General features: G+C 72.2%; 1 protein-coding gene across 1 annotated transcript; it reads left to right on the top strand.

The window, feature by feature from the left end:
• Positions 1-5,697: 5,697 nt before the first annotated feature.
• MKNK2 (MAPK interacting serine/threonine kinase 2) lies at positions 5,698-14,030 on the top strand. Its single transcript, XM_062184929.1, has 13 exons — positions 5,698-5,816; positions 8,382-8,469; positions 8,552-8,653; positions 8,994-9,091; positions 10,395-10,474; positions 10,869-10,942; positions 11,021-11,125; positions 11,209-11,264; positions 11,347-11,442; positions 11,844-12,038; positions 12,278-12,442; positions 12,710-12,753; positions 12,842-14,030. Exons 1-13 carry the CDS (start codon positions 5,766-5,768, stop codon positions 13,065-13,067), a joined length of 1,380 nt encoding a protein of 459 aa, XP_062040913.1. The 5' UTR covers positions 5,698-5,765; the 3' UTR covers positions 13,068-14,030.
• Positions 14,031-15,689: the final 1,659 nt, after the last annotated feature.

Genomic DNA, 15,689 nt, shown 5'->3' with positions numbered 1-15,689 from the left:
GCTCATGGCAGAAGCTGTGCAGTGACCACGTGGCCGGGGAGCTGGGCCGGCCCCCCCAGTGCCGCTTCCCCCGATGGTGACAGGTGGTGACACGGCCCACGGGGTTACTGGGCGGGGCTGGCCCTCAGCTCCCGTGGTAGCAGCCACGCTACGTCCCCCACCCGCTCCCGCCTTGGGGAGGGTCTCCGGAGAATCCCCCACCCACCCACGCACGGCGGACTCAGGCCGGCTCTTTGGGGTGGGCTGCTGCGTACCTGGCCCCACCCACTGTGGCAGCCACAGCCGTCCCCAGACATGGCCCCGTGTCCCCTGTCCTCCCCAGGCCACGGGCCTTGTGTCACCTGCACGCCCATACTCTGTCCCCGCAGGGTCCCACAGAGCGCCTGGGGGGGGGGGGGGCAGGAGCTCGGCTGTGGCTCTGAGGATTTGTCCTCACCCCAAGAAGCGGCCCTGCCCCCAGGAGCAGTCCCCCCCCCCGGCAGCCCCCCAGCCCCTGGCGAGCAGCCCTCCTCCCTCCTGTCCCTGTGGACGCCCCTGTCCTGGACGCTTCCTGTTGCTGGAGCCCCACGCTGTGTGCATGGACCGAGTGAGCCATCCGGGGTCCCCCACGCCTCGGCCCCGGTCATTACGGGCCAGGACGCAGCCCAGGGTCCCATCCCCGCCTCGGGGCCCGGCCCTCAGGTGGACACAGGACACCGGGACCCGCGTGCACTGCCAGGGAACCAGCACCGGCTGGGGGGCCCCTGAGCCGGGTTCTGTGGGGCTGGGGCCGAGGTGTCTTCCAGAACCTTCTGTCCCCACACGGAAGCTGTGTCCTGGGAGGCACTCGCTGCCCCGCCCCCTTCCTGTCTGTGGGTCTGGGGTCCACTCTCCAGCCCCGCCCCCTTCCTGTCTGGGGTCTAGGGTCCCTGCATGGGGGTGCCGGCAGGGGACAGGTAGGACGTGGGGGTCCAGGGGGGCTTCTGGCCAGAGCACGGCCCTGGGGGAGGCAGGTGCCAGGTGCCCGAGGTGTGGGTGCAGGGAGGGAGGCTACAGGCACTGCCCCCCGGATACAGCCCAGCAGGTCTGGGGGGTCCCGCCCATGTCACCTGGGGGGCTGGCGCTGAGGCCTGGGCTGGAAGGAGAGAACGGCGGCCTGGGGACCCTGGGGAGGACAAGAGCTGCGCGAGCCGCAGCCCTGTGTTTCTGGAACAGAAGGAACTACCAGGGAAAAAATCAAAGTTAAAGGGAAGTGTGGGGCTTGGAACGCCGCCCTGAGGGATTCCGGGGCCAGGCCCGGGTTCCCCTGGGAGGGCGGGCAGGCAAGCCACCCTCCCCGGCACGAGCCTGGAACGCTGGCTGAGGGTTGGGACGTGGCAGGGGTCAGCAGGTGAGAGGTCTGGGCGGGGCCGCCTGGGAGTGGACAGCAGCGCTAGCTGGGGCGGGGACTTGTGCTGGGGCCAGTGCCCTGGGCCCAGTCCTCGGGGGCCTGTCTCTCCGACCCCCGGCAGGTGCAGGGGTACCGAAGATTCTTGGCAAGTCCCCTAGGAAACTGAGTCTCCCCAGAGTCACACAACCGGGCAGAAGAAGAGACAGGGCTCCGCAAGGCTCGCCAACCCCAACCTCAGGTCGGCGCCCTCTGCCCTCGGCCAGCAGCCCCGGTGACCCCAGACCTGGACCCAGGCCTCTGCTGGCAACCTGGAGGTAAGCAATGCACGGCCCCTTTAAGAGAGGCGCGGCCCTCCTCACGCGGCCCCGACAACAACAGTCCCATTGGCTAGAGCGCGGGCCCTGGCCACGCCCTTCTCGAACGGTCTCTGGGATCCTATTGGTCTATCATTCGGGCCTCGCCTCTCACGCCCTCAGAGCCCGGGCTCGGCGCCAGGCTCGTGACGCAAACGCGTTACCTCGGCAACCGCCCCCGCCCCCAGGGCCAGGGTTCCGGGTCCTCCGGCCAGGGCGCAGGCGCGCGGTCCCTGAGGGCGCGGGGTGCCCAGGGCGCAGGCGCGCGGTCCTTGATCCGCGACCGCAGCCTGCGGTGGCCCCCGGGGTCCTGACGGGGTGGAGGGCGACGGGCGGCCCAGGGGCCCGACAGCCCGGGAGAGGAGGCGCCTTGGGGTGTCTGGGGGGAGCCGGCGCGGGGTGGGCTCGGGCCTGAAGCGGCGGGGAGGGGTCTTCTCAGGGTTCCGGGGGTCGGCAGTCCCAGCTGACCCCAGGCAGGGCCGGGCAGGTCCGTGAGCGCCCTGGCCCAGGGCCCCTCCCCGGGCCTCTGCCTCCGGGGACGCGCACCCCTCCCGCGCCTGCTGGTCCGGACCCAGACCTGCCCACCGTGGCCGTGCCCCTCCCAGGGTGGCCCGCGTGCCTGTCGTCCGGGCCTGGACACTGGGCGCCCCCAGTGTCCAGAGTGCTGCCCGGGTTCCTCGGGGCCTGGTCGCGGTCACTGGGGCACGCTGGTGACCTTTGGCCGTGGGCCCCACAGCTGCCCAGCACCGGCAGCTCCTGGCCACGCCCCTCCCTCCCCGCCCCCAGCAAGGACAGCGCGGCCCTGGCCGAGCCGCTGGGATGTGGCCTGTGAGTCAGCCGGCAGGACGGGACTCTTACGGCCACTTGCATCAGATGTCCCTGCCAGCGGGGAGGGAGGCCACGCCCCTGCCGAGCCCCTTGCTTATCCGGGGACCCCCAGGGGCCCTAATGGGAAGGGGGTGCAGGGGCCGGGCTGCACCTGGTCCCACTGGCCCTGAGCCCCGGGCGCTCCTCCCGCACCAGGTCTGAGCCCTGCCCGAGGCTCAGGAGCCGGCTCCGAGCAGGGCACGGGCTGGGGAGGGCGCTCAGGGTCACGCCCCCCCCCCCCTCTCCACGGATGCACAGTGTGCACGCCTGCTTCTGCACACGCGAGACGCCAGCTTTGCGGGCCGCTGTGACCCCTGGTGGGGCCGGTGCACACGGTGCCGGTAGCCCAGAGCAGTCACCGACACCGGGTCAGTTTGAAAGGCAGAGAGACTGACCGGGCTCCCACCCGCTGGGTCACTCCCCAGGCGCCGGAAGCAGCCGGGAAGCTGCAGTCAGAACCAGGGCTCGAACCCAGGCGTCGCGTCCCAAGCAGCATCTTTACAGCTGGGACAGAGGGCCCCCCCTGTGGCTAGCTGGGCTGTGGAGACCCTGAGAAGCCCTGGACACTGCCCAGGAGGTGGACTCCGGATGACGGAACCCCTAGGTCCTAGCCAGACCCAAGGAGGAGTGGTCGAGTGAGCCCCGCCCCCCCAGCGCAAAACCAAAGGCCCAGGGCCAGGGAGGGCGGGAAGGCCAGGAGGTCTCTGAGCCGCAGGTGCTGAGACTGGCCACGCCCCTCCAGCCCGGGCATGGGGGCGGGGCCTAGGGGACATGGCCATCCCTGGGCCCGGGGCTGGATGCTGGAGCCCCCAGGGGCGGCTGTGCTGTGAGCCCTGGCCTGTGGGGTGGGACAGCAGGTGCTGGCTGGGGGCTCCCTGCGGCTTCAGCTGGGGGGAGACTGGTGGCATCCCGGGGCTCAGAGGGGCCCAGAGCCCCGCACCTGCTCACCCCAGGCCCCATCTGCAAGGCCGGGGTGGGCGGGGCCAAGGGGCCGCTCCTGACACCTGCTCCCCAGGCTACAGGGACAGGGCCACCCGAGTAGGAAGCAATGGGGCTGAGCCTGGGTGGGGGGAACTGGGCCCCCCCCCACTGAGACCCCAGGACAAGAAGCCAGCACTGAGCCTGGAAGGGGCACCGGAGGGTTCCTGGGGAGAGACAGGGTGCCCTGCTGTGTGCTGCTTCAGGTGTGGGGGTGCCAGTGGCCAGGCTGGGGGGTCCGGCGGCCGGAGGGGGAGGCAGGGAAGCGAGGGAAGGAAGAGGGTGGAGGGCGGGGGCGAGCCAGGACCTGCGTCCCGCCCCGTTTCCTGTTTGTCCCTTTGGGGGCCAGCACCTCCCAGGAGCTCCTCCAGCCATGGGTCCCTCTCCCTGGCTGCCCGGCCTGCCCCTCCCAGGTGGGGCTCAGGACCCCTGCGGGGGTCTCCACAGGTCCAGCGTCCATGCACCCATGGACAACAGAGACGTGTGTGCCCGGGACGTGTCCTGGAGCCCCTCCCAGCCCCCCACCAACGCCTGCCCCCGCGTCCTGACACACGGGGCTTGGCTGCCCCCCGGGTACGTGCAGAGGGCTCTGACCTCGGGTGATTCAGGGGAGCCCTGTGCTGTCGCAACGGGGGTGCTCCTGGAGTGGGGTGGGAGGGGCCAGGACGAAGCCAGGAGCTCCACCCAGGGCTCCCCCGTGGGCGCAGGGGCCAGCACTCTGGCTGTCGCCATCAACAGGGGGCTGGATAGGAAGCGGAGCAGCCGGGACTGGAACCAGCGCCCAGCACACGGGCGCCATGACGGGGCCCAGGGGACACACAGGGAGGAGGCTAGGAGGATGTGGCCCCCGGGCCAGGGCTGCGGCCGTGACCTCAAACGTGGCCCAGGCGATGCTCGTGTGCAGCCCCCCCCCCAAGCTCACAAGCCTACACACAGCACGCGTGTGCACACGCGCGTCTGGCCAGCACCCGCCCACGTCCTCGCAGTGTGGCTGTACCCTGGTCGAGGCAGAGGCCCCACTGCCCTGACTCCTGCACGCAGACCCCCAGGGGACCACCACGGCAGGGAGGGGAGGGGAGAACACAGGAGGGAGGGGTCACTCCTGGGCTGGGCCAGCAGCACTGACCACTCCCTCACACACACACCACCAACGGCCCCAGGGTGGAGGAGGCCCCTGTGGCCTGGGGGGAGGGGCAGCAAGTGCGTGGAGGCCGCTGCTTTGGAGTGGAAGGCGTTCACCAGTATAGGGATGCGCGATTCTGGGATGGTGGGCGGGGCGGCAGCCGAGGGGCCGGGGCTCCCCATCTTGGAAGTCAGGGTTTGCAGAAGCTGCAGGAGGCGCCCCCTTCCTGGTCCCCCGCGGCCACCCCTAGGGCTCCTCCGCAGCCAGGCTCCCAGGCCGCGGGCAGCTGAGCCAGATTCGGGGAACCGGGAGTGGGAGCCATGGCAGGTGCAGAGCGAGGCGTCGCTGAGAGAGGGAGCGGATCCAGCACCTTGCCGACGGGCCGGGGGCACGGCCAGAAAGGGGGCCATATGGCAGGAGCCGGCTCAGAGCCAAGGTCCTGCCGCCGCCGCCAGGGCCAGAAGGCCAGGGGCAGGTGGACGACGGACCCAGCGCGGTGCGCCGCACTGCGCAGGCGCGCGCCAGGAAGTCGGGCACAGCCTGCCCCCAGGACGCGCAGCCGCACTCGACACCTGGGCAGGCCCCGCCCCTCGCAACCCACCCTTCCCGCGCGGGGGCGTGGCCGAGGCGTGTCCTGCGTCGGGGGGCGGGACCTGGCCGAGGGGTCGGGCCTATAAAAGCGGCGGCGGCGGCGGCGCGCCCGGCTCCTCTCGGCGGCGGCGGCCCAGACGGGGGAGTCCCGCGGTGGCGGCGGTGGCGGCGCTGTTCCCCGCGCGGTCCGCGGAGCGGGGTCCGGGCTGCGCGACGTCGGGCGGCGGCGGCGGCGGCGGCACTGCGGCCCCGGCCCGAGCCCGACTCCGGTGAGTGCGGCCCGCGGGCCCCGGGGACCCCGACCCGGGCGCGGGCAGAGGGGCCCGGCGGAGCCCTCGCCGCCCCCAGCAGGCCGGGCGCCGCCGCTCACCGCGTCCCTTTGTCTGCTCCCGCCCTCAGGGTCCGGTCCCCGGCCGCCCCCCCGCCCGCGGGCCGCCCCCCGGGCCCTGCGTCCCCTCCCCCGCCGGCGGGGCCCGGACAGAAGATGGTGCACCGGAAAACAGCCGACCTCCAGCGCTTCCACCGTTCGTTCAAGGTGAGGCCGGGGTCGGCGCCGGTGTGTGTGAGGGGGGGTCCCCAGGCTGCACCCCGGCCCCCGGTGTGGCCAGGGCGTCAGAACCCCAGGGCGGCCCGCGGTGTGTCCGCCCGCGGGGACCCCGGCTCCGTGTGTCCAGCAGGCGCCGGGCGGGCGAGCGCCGTGGGGAGGGGTCTGCAGGGCCTGTGGGTCCCCTCGGTCGGGATCCAGCCGGGCCGCGTGACCCCCGCGAGCCCCGGCCCGGTGGGGAGGGGTCCGCCCTCCGTGCGGCCGGGGGCGGCCTCCCTGGGGTCGCAGCCCCCCTGGCTCCCGCCGCGGGCTGTGCGGTGGGGGGCGCGGTGAGCCCCCGCAGCCCCGCACCCCGGCCCGAGGGCCGCTTCCTGTCGGGGCGGGGAAGTTGGCGGCGGCGCCCCGGCCCGGTCTCACATGAGCGGCTGGGGCGGGGCGGGAGGGCAGGTGCCGGGCAGGGGCCCCGCGGGGCCTGGCCCAGGGGACGCGCTGATGTCAGCGCCCGCCCCGCCCGCGGCCGGGTTATGTAATGGCTCCCCGGCTTCCCGGGACGGGGACCTGTTGCCCGGTGGAGGAGGCGGGACGTGAGTGTGTGAGCATGTGCATGTGTGTGTACATGTGAGTGTGACCGCATTAGTATGTGCGTATATGTGCGTGTGCACGTGAGGGTGACTACATGTTTGTACATGTGAGCGTGAGCGTGCACTTGTGTGTACATGTGAGTACATGTGTGTGCGCACGTGTGCACGTGAGGGTGGTTACATGTGTACATTTATGTGTGAGTGTGTGCAGGTGTGTGCATACGTGTGCACATGTGAGGGTGACTACATGTGTGTACATTTATGTGCGTGCCAGTGTGTAAGGGTGACTGCGTTTGAGTGTATGTGAACGTGGTGTGTGGCAGGCACGTGTGAGAGTCACTGATGGCATGTGTATGTGAGGGTGACTGTAACTGAGTGTGTGGTGTGTGTACATGTGTGTGTGTGCGTGTGTGCGGGTGGAGCTCCAGGGTGGGGGAGCCAGCGTGGAGTGGGCAGAACCTCAGGCCCCACTCAGCCAGTGTCCCCAGGGGCCATCGGGGCTGTGGCCTTGGCGGTCCCGAGGCCCTGGGTGGGCCTGAGACACCTCCTGGCCTGGTCTCTCCCCTCGTGGGGCAGGCGGGAGCCCAGAGGGAGTCAGTGGACAGACCAGGGCGGCTGCGCCTCCCGCCAGGCCCGCCCACACCGCGGGCCGCCACGAAGACTGCCCAGAGCCGAGATGGAGCCGCCTGTGGACGGGGAGCCCTGACCCGGGGCGGCCCTCCTGCCGCCGGGGTTCTCCCTCCCCAGCACCTCCTTCAGGGTGACACGGTGGGGAGCCCCGTGCACGGCGCAGGTCCCAGGCCCCTGGGGACAGGCACAGGCGCTCAGCCAGGCCTGGGGGCCCTGGGAGCGCCCCTGCCTGGGGCAGCCGCGCTGTGTCTCGGCCACGCCAACTGGCCCTGGGGTGGGCAGCCTCAGCCATGGCTGAGCCTTGCCCGAGCCTCGTGTCCCCCACCCCACGGTCCCCTTGCTGTGGCCGGCTTGGGCGGTCTCAGGGTACGGGGAGCCGCAGGTGCCGTGCCAGCCTCCCGCCACTCTGGGGGCCGGGGCCACGGTCACCGTGCCATCCCGCGGGCTCGTCTCCATCCCGTGGCCCAGGCCTGAGCACAGGCGGCCGGCGCCTCTGCCATGGAGCCCTCAGGGTCTCGCCCGCGCCTCCCACTGCGGCCCCTGCAGGACCACCTTGCCCGTCCACCCCACCCCAGTGGCCTGCAGGCCCCCGGGGGTGAGCCTGGCCCCGGTTCACGCAGGGATGCGGTCAGGGGCCGGGGGGGCTTCTGTGTCCTGCCCGCAGGCCTTGGGCTTTGCCCCCGGGGCCGTGGGGCCTGGGCAGCACCTCCTGGCTGGCTCCCGAGCGCCAGCGCCGGTCCCACAAGCCCAGCCAGACCCCGGTGCGCAGGGGTGTGAGGCGCTGTCTGCCGAGTCAGCAGCTGTGTCGGGCTTGGCTGGGGGCTGCCCGCCCCGAGCTGGACGGAGCTGGATGGAGCGGGCGGTCCGGGCAGCCACAGGCACGCGTGGAGGTGTGGACGCGGCCCGGCCCTCGTCAGACCAGGGCTCCCCCAGGTGGGGAGGGAGGGGGGCGCTGAGGGCCATGCCCAGGGTCACCGGCCGTGGGAAAGCAGGCCCGGCCGCCCGGCGAGAGCCCCGCCCGGTGACTCACCCCTCCTACTGCCCGTTCCCTTTGATGTCCCGGCTGCCCGTGGTCAGCCGGCCGTGCAGGCTGCCCCTGTTCTGAGATGAGCAGACCGAGGCCAGAGCCCAGCCCCGGCCCTGGCAGCACCCCAGGCACGGTGGCCACGCGTAGGTCCCAGGCTCGGCCCAGTGTCCCCTCGAGAGCAGAGTCCCCCCAGCGTGACGCCCGGGGCCAGGGAGCCCCTGGTGCCACCGCTGCCTGGGGTGGGCAGGCCCTGGTCTCAGGGTCCCAGCCTGGCGGGGGGCGGGGCCTGAGTGCGCTGTCCCCCCCCCCCCCCCGCAGGCACAGGACCCTTTGGAGCTGGCCTTGTCCCTAGAGCAGGCCCACCTCGGGGACACGGACCACAGCCCGGAGCTCGAGGCCCGCCCCGGTGAGCGGCGGGGCGGGGGTGGGTGAGAGCGGGGGTCGAGGCCGGGGGCGCCCTGCTGACCCCGGCCCGGCCATCGGCACAGACATGCCCGCCAGCCAGCCCATCGACATCCCGGATGCTAAGAAGAGGGGCAAGAAGAAGAAACGGGGCCGCGCCACCGACAGCTTCTCGGGCAGGTTCGAAGGTGAGCGCGGGTGCGTGTGTGAGTGTGCGCAGGGGGTGTGTGTGTGTGTTCGCATGTGTGCCGGGAGTGTGAGTGTGAGTGTGCATGGGGTGTGTGTGCACAGGGGGTGTGTGTGCACAGGGTGTGTGTGCACAGGGTGTGTGCGCGTGTGCTGGGTGTGCACTGGGGGCCCAGGCCCTCACGGCGCCCGCTGCCCCCAGATGTCTACCAGCTGCAGAAGGACATGCTGGGTGTGTGTGAGTGCACAGGGTGTGTGCGCTCTGTGTGTGTGCACGGGGTGTGTGTGCGTGTGCCGGGTGTGCACTGGGGGCCCAGGCCCTCACGGCGCCCGCTGCCCCAGATGTCTACCAGCTGCAGGAGGATGTGCTGGGGGAAGGCGCCCATGCCCGCGTGCAGACTTGCGTCAACCTCATCACCAACCAGGAGTACGCGGTCAAGGTGAGGGCTGGGGCCCCTCCCACCCCTGCCCAGGCGGCCAGGGCTGGGCCTGCCAGAGCTGGGGCTTGGGTCGGAGGCCACGCAGGCCGGCTGGCCCCAGGGTGAGCCCGGCAGAGGGGACATCACGGGCAGCAGACCCAGCCTGGGCTCACTCCTGCCCACCCAGACCCTGGCCCGCCCCGTGACTGAGACCTCCTGCACTCCCCCACGCGGCCACGGCCGGCTCCCAGGCTCCCTGGGAAGCAGCACCAGGTGCTCCCTGGCACGAGGCCGGGCGTGGCCTCGGCAGGCCCCCCCCCCCCCGCCCCGGGTAGGAAGGCGTGGTCCCGGCCCTGCGCAGGGGTGGGTGTGGGGCCAGCGTCCTCCTGACCAGTGGCCTTGCTCTGTCCGTGTGGCACGGGTAGGGTAACTGGGGCTCCTGGAAGCTCCTGGCCGCCTCTTGGGAGGTGGCACCGAGGCTGGTGCGGCTTGGGGGCTCAGACCCCAGCTGGGACCCCAGAAGACTCCCACCAGCGGGGAGGGACCCTGCTGTGTCCCCAGGGGCTGGCTGGGCTCCGGGGAGCCCTGTGGGCCTGGCTCACGGCCGAGGCCGCCTCTGCCCTTCCTGGCACAGGTGTGTTTGTCACGGAACAGAACAGAGCGCCGGGCAGGGTGCCCTGGGCACGAGTGGCCGCCCAGCCCAGCCAGGACGGGCTGGAATGTGCAGCCTGGGAAGCCAACCCCAGCGCGGCCTGGGAGTCAGCAGGCGCCTGCCCGGCGCTGTGGCCCGGGGCGGGACGGGGCCACGGAGACCAAGGCTGGCTTCCCGGGGTGGCCAGGCAGCTCTCAGGGTCAGCCCCCAGGGGTGGGGGACGGCGGCTGCCCGGGCTGGCACAGAGCCAGGGGGCAGGGCGGGGGCAGCAGCCGCAGGGCCAGAGCGAGCGGCCGGGCTGGCCGCCAGGTGCCACGAGGCCTCCGGTTCCTGGGTCACGTGGGGCAGAGCCGTGGCTGCTCCCGGCTGAGCCACCTGACTGCGGGGGGGGGGGGGGTGGCACAGAAGCCTCTGGACCTGTGGAGGGGTGGGCGCTCCTGCCGACGCCGCAGTTCTGGCCTCCAGCAAGCCTCGCGCCCCCTCGACCGCACTGCCGAATGGAGGGCAAAGGTTGCGCTGAGTCTCCGGCTGGGCCCCGGGCAGCCCGCTGACCGCCACTGCCCCCCGCTGACTGCCAGTGCCCCGCTGACCGCCACTGCCCCCCGCTGACCGCCACTGTCCCCCCAGGGCCGCCAGTGTCCCCCCGCTGACCAGTGTCCCCTGCCCATGCAGATCATTGAGAAGCAGCCGGGCCACATCCGGAGCCGGGTCTTCCGGGAGGTGGAGATGCTGTACCAGTGCCAGGGACACAGGTAGGGGGCGCCTCACCCCCAGGGACACAGGGTGCTTGCCCCAGCCCCCCAGGGACACAGGTAGGGGGCGCCTCCCCCCCAGGGACACAGGTAGGGGGCGCCCCCCCCCAGGGATACAGGTAGGGTGCTTGCCCCAGCCCCCCAGGGACACAGGGTGCTTGCCCCAGCCCCCCAGGGACACAGGTAGGGGGCACCTCCCCCCCAGGGACACAGGTAGTGGGCGCCTCCCCTCCAGGGATACAGGGGGTGCGCCTCCCCCCCAGGGACACAGGTAGGGTGCTTGCCCCAGCCCCCCAGGGACACAGGGGGGCGCCTCCCCCCCGGGGACACAGGTAGGCGCCCCCAGGCGGCACAGTGGGGCCCAGGGCCTCAGGGGCCTCAACTCCTCCCCCAGGAATGTTCTGGAGCTGATCGAGTTCTTCGAGGAAGAGGACCGCTTCTACCTGGTGTTTGAGAAGATGAGGGGCGGTAGGCGGGGCCGGCCGGGCTGGGCCGGGCCGGGCGGGGCGGAGGCGGGCGCGGGGCGCTGACCGCCATGTCCCACAGGCTCTATCCTGAACCACATCCACCAGCGGCGGCACTTCAACGAGCTGGAGGCCAGCGTGGTGGTGCAGGACGTGGCCAGCGCCCTGGACTTCCTGCATAACAAAGGTGCGCGCTCGGCTGTCCCGGCCCCGCCCTGCCCACCGGGTGTCACCGCTGCACCCCTGACCCTGCCCTCTGCCCGCCCCCAGGCATCGCCCACAGGGACCTGAAGCCCGAGAACATCCTGTGTGAGCACCCCGACCAGGTGAGCCGGCCGCAGGGCAGGTGGGCAGCGCGGGCCGCGGGGCCCCCCGGGCCGCTCACCGCCCCCCCTGCCCGCCCGCCAGGTGTCCCCCGTGAAGATCTGCGACTTCGACCTGGGCAGCGGCATCAAACTGAACGGGGACTGCTCGCCCATCTCCACCCCGGAGCTGCTCACCCCGGTGAGGGCCCGCGGGGCGGGGGCTCCGGGGCCAAGGGGACCTGTGGTTGCGCAACCCTCAGGTGCCGCGGTCCTGCCGCTCTGGCCTCGGAGCTGGGGCTTCTGCTTAGCAACAGCGGCTGATTGGCTGGGCGGGGCGAGGCGGGGCGGGGCGGGCTGCAGCCCCAGACGCTGAGCGGTCAGGCGCGGGGAGGGGCGGGACCACGGGCAGCACCTGCCGATTGGGCGGGGCCGAGCGGGCTTGCAACAGCAGCTGCTGATTGGTCGGGCGGAGCAGAGGGGGCGGGGCGGGGCGGGGCAGGTCCGTGGCACCTGCTGACGAGGCGGGGCGCTGCCGGCTTCCAACTCTGGTTGGCGGGGCGGCACGGAAGCCACTGACCCCGCCCGCCCGCGCTTGCGCAGTGCGGCTCTGCAGAGTACATGGCCCCGGAGGTGGTGGAGGCGTTCAGCGAGGAAGCCAGCATCTATGACAAGCGCTGTGACCTGTGGAGCCTGGGCGTCATCCTCTACATCCTGCTCAGCGGCTACCCGCCCTTCGTGGGCCGCTGCGGCAGCGACTGCGGCTGGGACCGCGGCGAGGCCTGCCCGGCCTGCCAGGTGCGCGGGGGCGGGGCTGGGGGCGGGGCGGGCGGAGTGGGCGGGGCGGGGGCGGGGCAGTGTTCGTGCCGGTGTGCTGGGGGCGGGGCAGGGTTCCTCCTGTGCAGCCTGCCCTGCCTGCCAGGTGCGCGGGGGCGGGGCGGGGGCGGAGTGCGCTGTGCAGGGCTGGGGGCGGGGCAGGGATCCGACTCGCGCCCCCCGCCCGCCCGGCCACTCAGCCCAGCCCTCTGCGCCCCCAGAACATGCTGTTCGAGAGCATCCAGCAGGGCAAGTACGAGTTCCCCGACAAGGACTGGGCGCACATCTCCCTCGCCGCCAAAGACCTCATCTCCAAGCTGCTGGTGCGGGACGCCAAGCAGCGGCTGAGCGCCGCGCAGGTCCTGCAGCACCCCTGGGTGCAGGGGGTGAGGACCCGGGCCCGCGGGGCGGGGCGGGGCGGGGTGGGGGCTGTGTGTCCTGCAGCCGCTGTCGCAACCTGGCCTGGAGATGGGGCGCAGGTGGGGCGGGGCGGGGGCTAGGCCTGGCCCTGGGGGGGGGCAGGTATGGGCGGGGCAGGTCTCAGCCTGGCCCTGGGGGGGGCAGGTGGGGGCGGGGCGGGGGCTAGGCCTGGCCCTGGGACCCCAGGTGACCCCGCGGCCCGCTGTCGAGCCCCTCCCGTCGTCTCCTTGCAGTGCGCCCCCGAGAACACCCTGCCCACGCCCATGGTCCTGCAGAGGTGAGAGCCGCTCTGGGAGGGGGCGGGGCCTGGGGCGGGGGCGGGGCCTCCGCCGGACCCTCCCTGAGCGCCTGCCCCGCCCCCGCAGGAACAGCTGTGCCAAAGACCTCACGTCGTTCGCGGCCGAGGCCATGGCCGTGAACCGGCAGCTGGCCCAGCGCGAGGACGCGGCCGAGGCGGCCCCGCCCGTGGTCATCCGAGCTACCTCACGCTGCCTGCCGCTGTCGCCGCCCTCCGAGTCCCAGCTGGCCCAGCGGCGGCAGCGCGCCAGCCCGGCGGCCGGCGCCGTGGTGCTGGTGGGCGAGCGCGGCTGAGCGGGCTGCGGCCCGGCTGTGTGTGTGTATAGGTGTTTGCTGTTGGGTTTTCCCCTTTTTTCCGTTTCTCCCCGCCTCGCACCCCAACGTTTTTCCCCCTTTCAACGGTGTCAAAGCCACGCCGCCGCCGGCGAGAGCGAGGGCGCCTACTGTGAAGCCCGGACCCCCGGCCGCCCCTCCCCCAGGTGGACGGACAGTGGCCCCTGGGGCCTGGCCCGCCCCGCTGCCCGCCCTCAGCCCCCGGCCCGCCCTCCCCCAGGTGGACGGACAGTGGCCCCTGGGGCCTGGCCCGCCCCGCTGCCCGCCCTCTGCCCCCGGCCCGCCTGGTCCCGGGGAGAGTTGACAATCCAGGCTTCCTCCGAGGCCCCTGACCTTGACCTTGACCTTAAACTGCAGCTGACCTTGGGGACCCCCCCCCCCCGCCCGGGGCCGGCCCGCGGCGGAGGGGGGGTGGACAGCCGCCTGTCAGCGACACGGGGGCCCGCAGTGCCCCTTCTCAGGGCTCCGTCTGACCGCGGCCACGTCCGGCCCGGGCCCCACGGGCAGCGTCCGCGCTGTCCACCTTCAGGAAAATCGGCCTCGGCCGCCCCGGGAGTGCGGGGGGGGGCCCCCCCAGCCGGGGCAGCCGGCCGCGGACCGCGGTGAAAACTATGCAATCCGAGCTTCCACCCCCCGCTGCGCGTCCGCGGGCCCAGCCGAGTCGGGGTCCGGGTCGGCCGTCGTGTTTAGTTTTTTTTTTTAAAAAAAAACAACAACAAAAAAGCAAAACCAAGAGAACTGGGCTGACTCGGCGTCCCCGTTGTCGGTACCTGAGCGTTGGCGGGGCCTGGCCGGCGGGGGCCCGCGGAACCGGGCCGAGGGGCGGCCGAGGGGCGGACGCCCGGCACCGCGGGGACCGAGCACTTTACCGCGCGGCTTTTGTATCCGTTTTGTACGCATTTAATAAAAGTCAACGCAAACCTGCGGGGCCCTGGTGGCTGAGCCCCGACCTTCGGTGAGAGCACCCGGGTTGTACCCGGACCCCCAGCACCCCGAAGTGTGCCGCCGTCACCTGGCAGAGCTCTGGTGGGCCCCACCTAGGGCTGGCACTGCTCCCCCCAGCCAAGTTTAGGTGCAGCCTCCCTGGGCCCCAGCCCCGCCGCTCACACGGAGTCCAGGTGCCCCCCCCCCCCAGTTCTGGGCCAGCCTCAGTTGCCTCACCTGTAGGATGGGCATGTGGGACCAGAAGTTCCTGCCACGGGGAGGGGCATGTTCCAAACTGCTCTGTACCTGGGACCCCGGGGGGGTGGGGGGCTTCACCGCTCCCTGGCCATGCCCTGTGGAGGCTGGGGTCTCCGGGGCTCCCCGTCCCTGTGGTTCTGTGGGTTGGAGGAATCCTACAGCCAGAGACACCTGGGAAGCAGGTCCAGAGAGGCCATCCGTGCCCCTGGACAGGTCATGGGGGCCAGCAGCACACGGGGGCGGGGGGCCGCCCACCTCAGTTACCTGTCAGAGAACAGTTGGCCTGAGCGGGTGTGGACAGCAGTGCCCAGGAACCCAGGTCACCTGGCTCACGGCCCCCTGCCCCGTTGTCCAGCCGGGCCTCGCCCTGGCCCTGCCGGGCCACCACAGCACTGGGCAGGCTCGCGTGCCAGCCCCTCACCCCAGCCTGGAGCAGCTGCCCCGGCCTGGCTGTGGAGACCCCTGCCTTTGGCTGAGCGTCCACCCTGCGCGTGGCCAAGGAGACCCGCGGTTCCTTCACCCGCGAGCGTGAGCGCAGCACCGGCTCCTGCCGGCCCCAGGGCTCTGCCCCAGCTGGCGTGTGCGTGCCCGTGTGTGCATGTGCGTGTGCAAGGTGACACGGGGGAGCCGCAGGCCCGAGCGGCGCGTCCCAGGTGGCAGCAGGCCTGGCCGCTGACCGCTCCGTGGCCCCTGCTGCGTGCCAGGGACAGTCTGTCCTCCAAGCAGCGGCTCTGCGCTTTATTTCTGCGGTTTCCTGTCCGATCCCGCCCTCCCCACACCTCACTTCTCCGGCAGGAAAATCCCGGAGCGGGTGGGGCCCGGGCCGGATCTCAGCCCCACCCCTGGGCAGCCGGTGTGAGATGAGGGCCGTGCTGGGCCTGCGTGCCCAGAGCCCAGAACGGGTGAGGGGAGCCCTTTGCCACCTTCTGAGCCCAGATGGATTTTATTTAAAAGCTACAAGGAGAGACTTCGACCCAGAAGGCCAGGCCGCGTCCAGGACAGAGGCCGCGGGGTCGCCAGGGGCTGGGCTGACCGCTCCCGGGGCTGGGGGTGACGGGTCGTTCTACAGTGTGGTGACCGTGCCCCGACCTCGTGAATGTGCTAAAGGCCATCGATGCTCCCTTTGCCACCTGCACTGACCCTGACGGAGATCAGAGGGGCGGACAGAGGGCAGGCGGGGGTGGGGCAGGGAGCCCCCCCAGGCCACCAGCTGGCGGGCGGCGGCTTCACCCCCAGCCACCCCGCTCCTGCTTTGTGGCTTTGAGGTGACTTTTCCCCCAGCCCCCTCCCCACTGAAACTCAACTTCTCCACGTGGAATTAGGGCAACAACAGCCAAGCCCGGCCCTGCCTCAGTTTCCCTCTGGATATGGCTGACGCCTTGGACAATGACAGCGGGCAGC

This window comes from Lepus europaeus, unplaced genomic scaffold (assembly GCF_033115175.1).
Source record: "Lepus europaeus isolate LE1 unplaced genomic scaffold, mLepTim1.pri SCAFFOLD_105, whole genome shotgun sequence".
NCBI classification, from domain to species: Eukaryota; Metazoa; Chordata; class Mammalia; order Lagomorpha; family Leporidae; genus Lepus; species Lepus europaeus.
This window is presented reverse-complemented; position numbering and strand designations above follow the sequence as displayed.